This window comes from Anoplopoma fimbria, chromosome 2 (assembly GCF_027596085.1).
Source record: "Anoplopoma fimbria isolate UVic2021 breed Golden Eagle Sablefish chromosome 2, Afim_UVic_2022, whole genome shotgun sequence".
Classification (NCBI taxonomy): domain Eukaryota; kingdom Metazoa; phylum Chordata; class Actinopteri; order Perciformes; family Anoplopomatidae; genus Anoplopoma; species Anoplopoma fimbria.
In genome coordinates, this window is record NC_072450.1 from 5,388,344 (window position 1) to 5,395,715 (window position 7,372).

The following is a 7,372-nucleotide window of genomic DNA, read 5'->3' on the forward strand; positions in this document are numbered from 1 at the left end:
CACGCGCCGGCGGATAAAGCGAGACAAATGAGACACGGCGAAGGGGGTGAGGAACGTGCCTGAGCTTAGCGAAGGAGAGACAATCAAAGAAGCGAGAGGACGCGGAGGAAAAAGGAGAGAGAGGGGAGACGGGGAAGATGAAGCACTCAGACAGAGGAGAGGAGGAGTAGAAGGAGAGAGAAGTAGTAAAGGTTGAAGTGTAGAGAAAAGGCAGGTAGGAGGAGGAGTGGGAGCAAGAACCTTATCTTAATTAAAGTGAAGGATGTATGGCTGTTGTTTAGGAGCCACGGGGGAAATGCACAGTTACTAATTTGGCTGCTCTGCTCCTCAGGCATGCTGGCTTCACTGCGATATCATCCAGAGCCGTGTCATTAAAAGATCCCATTTCGCGTTGAGTGACAGCTCGAATATGACGACAATGAAAATAACCCCATTTTGGGTTTTGTCTCCCGTAAACCCCCGCCATTGGACATGGTATGCCGAACAATAACTGCTCATAAATGCTTATGAATACTATAGCTATGCCCTTCAACAAAACATAATATCAGGTAACATCAAGTATTCAATTCATGGCATTGCATTATTTTTTGTTTAAGGCCAATTTCTGCAGTGGATTCACATTAGCTGCATTTGATACATTCCATATTCACATTTTGTAAACCATTCCTTCCCTTGTGCAGTATTACACAGAGAGAGAGAGAGAGAGAGAGAGAGAGAAATAAAATGAGCTAAAAAGCTATCACAAAATGTTTTTCTTCATTTAGCCACTAGACATACTTTTAATAAATAATCTTTGTTTTTGTAAAGACACTTGTTAAAGTATCATATGTCGTCCCTTTGCCAAATGCTGATTCATTGCCATCAACTTTGTCAAGTCAATGTCATTTTGACTCCTTTACAACTTCCGGTTTTGGTCCATTGTACTCCCGAGTATGAAACTGCTGATACTGAATGCTTAGTCAAATTCAAAATCAGATTTGGGTCTCTTGTACATTGTCTTTTGAGCAGGCTTGAATCAGTAAAGGTTCCTGTGTGGCTGAGCTGTGTATGGTACTGAGCATAGGGCCGTGGTGGTAGGAGCTCTTGTAGGTGTTGTAGTGGTTGTAGTGCTCCAGAGGGGGCAGCGATAGGTGCCTCTCCATGGCAGCGACACCTGCGAGCTCCTCTTCAACTGTTATGACCTCCATGGAGGACGCGGGGCCATCGGGATCCTGCTGGTTGTGCTGCTTCCTCATCTTGTAGAAAATGACCAGCAGAACAGCAGCCATGAGCGTGATGGCCACGAAGCAGCCGATGATAATCTTGGTGGTTTTCATCACCTCATCCAGGCCATTGAGGGCTCCCTCTCCATCCGGATCAAGAACTGGAATTGTGTAAGTCCGCTCTGTGGTCCTTGTTGAAACGGGAGTACCTCTCGTCGTGGACGATGACGTCCAGCCAAACGGGGGAAGCGGCGTTTGGCTATCATCCCCCGGGGTCTCAATGGTCTCCACGGTGACTGTGGTAAAATAGGTCACCCCACTGTTTTCCACAGAAGTGACATTAAGCACAGCAGAGGCAGAAATGTTGCCCGCTGTGTTGCTAACCATACAGGTGTAAGTCCCGGTGTCCTGCATTGTGACGCTAGTAAAGTTCAGTGTCCCATCGTTGAGGACAGACAGACGCACCTTATAAGCCCCGTGTGTCACCAACGAGCCGTTTGGCGTGAGCCAGCTGATGGATGTGAGCGAGCTCGTACGACATTTTAGCTCCGCAGCCATGCCCTCCGTCACATTCAAGTCACTGGGTGGCTCCACGATGACGGGAACATCGCACTGGAAGTAGCTGTGGTCCAGTTCCCCAATGTAGCGACCTTTAAAGACTGTAGGAGAATGGCACCGGGCGCAGCAGCTAGTATTGGCAGGTACCGTCTCCTTCAGCCACCAGCTGAGCCACAGGATATCACAGTTGCAGTTCCAAGGGTTGTGGTGGAGGTGGACCCTCTCCAGGCGATGCAACGGCGTGAAGAGGTCATGTGGTAGAAAGGTGAGGTTGTTGTGCGCCAGGTTGAGCTCCACCAGTGACTGAAGGTCATCGAAGGAATTCCTCTCGATAGTTTGGACCTGGGCGTGCATCATCCACAGCTTCTGGAGGTTCACTAATCCTAAAAATGCGCTGGGCTTGACGACGGAGAGCTGGTTTCCTGACATTTCCAGCTCCTCAAGCCTGACCAAGGGTAAGATGTTGGGGATCTCCTTGAGGTTGCACATCCCCAGGTTCAGGTAGCGCAGGTTGCTCAAGTCCTTGAAGGCTCCGTCCGAAATGTAGGAGAGACGTTTGAGCTCCCCCAGATCCAGCCTTCGGAGCGAGGGGACCCGGTTGAAGGCATAAGATGGTATACTTTCGATGGGGTTGTTCCGTAGCCACAATTCCTTTAGCTTGGACAAGTACTCGAATGCTCCATTGGGGATTGTCGTAAGCCGATTATCAAAGAGCTCCAAGGTGTTGAGGCTGGCCAGTCCATTGAAGGCGCCAATTTCAATGTTGCGGATGTGGTTTTTGCTCAGCTGCAGGATCTCCAGATGGCGCAGATGTTTGAAACTGTCCACCTTGATGACCTGGATGAGGTTGTCCTGGAGGTTCAGGTAGCGGGTGTTGGTGGAAATGCCATCTGGGACGTCCCGTAGGCTGCGGCGGGTGCATATGACTTTGCTGAACTGATTGCTGCATGAGCAGACGGAAGGACAGGTCTGAGCGCGAACCAGCCCAGCCACCACCAGGATCTGGAGGGCCAAAAGCAGCACAAAGAGGGGGTTGGACAGCGCCCCCTTCAGCCTACGACCTCGCATTGTCTGGCGCTGGAGGGAGGAGATCATTTTGTTCAGCATTCATAGTTCATCTGCTGTTTGTATTCTCTGCAGAAAGAAGACAAAGAGAGAGAATCATGTTGAGTAAACAGATAAAACTGGCAGAAAATTAACTGACAGAAAACAAATAAATTGAAGATGCAACTTGGTGCTCAGGGAAATTATAAAAGGTGTTTTTCCACCATTTCTTTCCTACATAAAGTTCAATTCATCAAGAACTTGTCAACAGATTAATTACTTGCAGACCTAATCTACTTAAACGGTACAATGTGCATAGAATGTTGAAGAAACCAGAGCAAGATGAATTAACGGCTTCAATTGATTGTCATATGCTGCCTGGATTTAGGATATAAGAAAAGCTTTTTGTTGGCTCTCTAACCCTGGATTGTCCCAGATTTCCAGACTTCACAGAAGCTGATGCATCTGCACTCGAGACTCGAAAATGAAAATTGAGAACTTTGATCATTCTGAGCAAGTTCTTGTAAGCCCCTTACTCATTGGGATCCTGGAATAATTTAATACGCAAAGCCTTAGTCATAGAGCATTTGCAAACATTCACATTGCAATTTTAGCATTACACTCCATAATTGTCACAAACAGGTCTTATTTGTAAAGAATATGTGTACATGCTAAAAACAATGTAAAAACTAATGCAAGCTGTGCAATGCATGCATACACGGGCAAACAAAGACGGACTCCAACTATTCTTGCCTGAAATTATACTAAACAGCTTATATTTTGATGTAAAACACAACAATCCATGAACTCAGACAGTGATAAATGTTATCCAGTGACAAAACAATGAGGGTCATTTTTTTATATTTCCACGCTTTACTATAATCTCCATCCTTTTATTGCCTTTGAAATTATTTATCTGTGATTCATTTCCTGGGGTTACAAAAACAACACTTTTCATTGATTCATGATTAATGCGTTTTTTCACTCCAAAGCAGTATTGCAGAGCTGTTTACTTTTCATTATGATCCAATTTATTGTCGCACCGAAATCTCTCCCAAATAGTGTGATTCGATAGTGTGGCCTGATATTGCCCTTGTATAACTATAGCAGGATTTATTATCTCCCAAATCAAGTGACTGACAAGAAACTCGTTACTCTGTTATTGTAGATTAGATTCAATTAGATTAGATTATTCCATTCAGCCTAAATGTCTAAAAATATGCCTGAGTGTGCTCAAGATAAAAATAGACCAATAGACATACAGTACAGCATGTACCTCCCACTTCAACACAGCAGTGTTGATGTGTTGCTAGCACCCCTTATTGTCTCCTACCTGCAAAGACAGCAACCTACAAATAAATCAATACGCACTGTATTCCAAACATATCTGGAAATTATAAAATGTGACAGCATGGCAACACGCTGTTCTATTCAGTGATACAGTGATTCTTCGGTGCAGTCAGCGTCTTTGCCAAGAGCAAAGCACATTAACCTTGCCTACTGGGTCCTTTAGGTCTAAGTATTCCCCTTGTCTCTTTCCAACTCTTCCATCTCAAGTTGTCCGTTAATCATCTCTTTCCATCATCCCACTAGCAAGAAGAAGAAAGGAGTCTATTATGACAGGTGTTTTCTAAACTGTGAAAATTGGGAACTGAGGTGGAAGTGTTCTCCGGTGAGGATGAGTGGCTGGCTTAATCAGTAGAAATGAGCCTTGCATGTGGTTTGGAAGCATTGGGAGGATGCGGAGAGATGCACCTCTGATGGGGGAATCGGATTGAATGAGGAGGAGCTCATTTTTTCTGGCTGGAATTATAGTAGCCATCTCCTAAACTACCACCTAAGAGAAGAAAATATCATACATATCAGCTGCCAGTAACACATCTCTGTTTGCATTTCCACCTGAATGCTATAAGAATAATTGCAAGATAGCGATGAGCATGTTGACCTACCATTCACGGAGTAATTTTAGCTTCGACCACATGGCCTCCTAATAAAACATTTTATCTGAATACATTTCATCAGCACAGAATGCCTCATAAAAATAAAAGGGATTGCAGAAGGAAGAAAAAAAAAATTGCTTCAAACATATTTCCTCCCTTTTGTCGGCGCAACACTGAGTGGATTAATTCCATCTAGGCACGCTCAACATGTATTCACAGCCTCTGAAAGCAGTAGCTGCTTACATCTCAAATCCTGCCAGCAACATAAAAACACACCCACCCTTACTTTGCTGCTCACTGCACCAGCAGCCACTGGCATTATCTCCGACACCACTGTGATTTGCCAAATCTGTTTGTTCTAATGAGTTTGTTGGAAAAGTGCGAGGGTAACTTGCGTCTCAAGCATAGCAAGGAGGTTTTTATAAAGAGCACTTAAACTACAATGTCAAATGATTAGCGTCTTGCCAGTGTTGTGCACTGGGAGCAACGACATTCCACTCCAATTAGCCAAATGTGTAGGCTTGGACATTCCCACACAGCGGGAAAGCAAGCTTAGAAGTCTATAATGCAAATGACCAAATGTCTACAATTTAAGAAATGAGGTAACAACTCCAAAAGAAAGAAAAAAAAATAGTCCTGTGGCACGAATATACAAGAAGAAAAATGTTAACACTGCTCCACACAAGTTAGATTGACAAAGATAATACATTTATGAGGATGAAACGTAACAAGAAATGTTGCATTATTGAGCAACTTGCTTTGCAGGCACATTTTTTGATTTTGATGTTTGTCTTTGCTTGTTGGCATATTAAACATTTCCCCTCAGAGTTCTACGAGGGGGATTTGTACTGTTTTATGTACAATAAGATTATTCCAACCAAGCGACAGCAAAAAAAAAATGACAAAATGTCCCAATTTGCATTTTTACAATCAGATAGAAAATGTTCAGCAGTGTAAGAATTGCTAATCTCATGTGTGGCACACGACTTCAAGGCAAAGGCCAAATCATTTAAGTGAAATTGTGTATTATTAGACATTTGCAGTTGATCCAGTGGGTTAGAAACTGATGAAGTGGGTTAAAAAATGAAGGGATGTGATCTGTGGCCCTCGTGATGGATAAAGAAGCCTGTGGCCACTTAAAGGGCTGTCTGTTGAACTGAATCTCCTTTTGCTTATTCATTCAACACATTACTGATTCATTACATTTGCATACGTTGGTTGCATGTCTTGTTGTGTCCTCGTTTGTGCTGATGCTGTAACCTCAGGCCATCTGGTTTGTACAAAGCATATGTGCAGACAAACTTCTTACTTTCTTCCATGCGATGAGCTTGTACGAGTGTGACTTGTGAGATTTACAAGCGTTAACATGATGAATGCCACCTGTTTGTTCGTGAGAATAGAACATTTGCATAATGTACGCCCCCATTATACCACCTAAGGCTACACGTCCTGCCCCATATGTCTTATATTGAAATCCTGCTTATAGAGATCCATTAAGGATTTTTTTTTTTTTAAACCACGTCAGCAGCAGAATGAAGAGAAACAGCTAAAGCCAAAATAATAGGGAAAAATAACCAGTGCTGTTAATGTGTCACCGGATGGTCGGACTGTCACGGAAATACAAAAATGAAATGTTTCGGTATAAAAAACGTCTTGCCACAACGAGGCGATCAATGACTACAACGAGAGGCTTTCGAATAATTTAAGTCGTTTGCAGTTTGAGATGTTCATATTGATAATGAAGAATTGTACAAAAGCAATAGCCAATCTAAACTAATGGTGATATCCTTAAGCTATCTTAAAAAATGAAGAATTATATTGGCCTATAATTCAAATGCAGTCAAAGAGGATAATGTCATAATTCATTTATATAGAGTTTTCAGGCTCAGAATTGCTTCAAGTAATGAATTATACAATCCATTAGTTAAAAAACTTAGGCTTGGATAACAGAGGATTAATTGCACATGACAGTCTGGACTCATAAATTGCAATCGTACTTAAGAGAAAATTCAAAAAGCGGCAAGTTGCCCTAAATCACTTTTACATGTCACTTAAAATGAATCTGTGCGTATGAGTGGTTTTGCATGAGGCCCAATGTGCCTAGGAGCTACAGATAGTACTTAGAAGTACTTAGGTTTTTTTGCTATGTATCTTAGCTCATTGTTGATTGTCTATAGCAGTGGTTCTCAACCTTTTTTCAGTGATGTACCCCCTGTGAAATACTTTTTCAGCCAAGTACCCCCTAACCAGCGCAAAGCATTTTTGGTTGAAATAAAGATGTAATACACAGCGCTCTGCCATCAGTGTCTGATTTATTAAACTGTCAACACTGACGATTGCATTGTTGCATTAAATTCAGTTTATGAACTTACACTTATATTTTATTGAATATTTATTAAATAATAATCTTTAAAGGATTTTTGAATGGATGCTAATTTTAAATATATATTCTTTAAATCTCACGTACCCCCCTGGAGCGCCTTCACGTACCCCCAAGGGTTCACGTACCCCCATTTGAGAACCACTGGTCTATACGACATATTTGAACATGTTCATAACGCAAGAGTGATTATTAAAAGGTAAGGCTTCTGATATCCAACATTTTCATTATTGTCAACAAATCCCAGG

General features: G+C 42.5%; 1 protein-coding gene across 1 annotated transcript; it reads right to left on the reverse strand.

Moving 5' to 3' along the window:
• Positions 1-971: 971 nt before the first annotated feature.
• lrrc4cb (leucine rich repeat containing 4C, genome duplicate b) lies at positions 972-2,867 on the reverse strand. The gene has a single exon (XM_054619653.1). It carries the CDS (start codon positions 2,865-2,867, stop codon positions 972-974), a length of 1,896 nt encoding a protein of 631 aa, XP_054475628.1.
• Between the last annotated feature and the right edge of the window lie 4,505 nt (positions 2,868-7,372).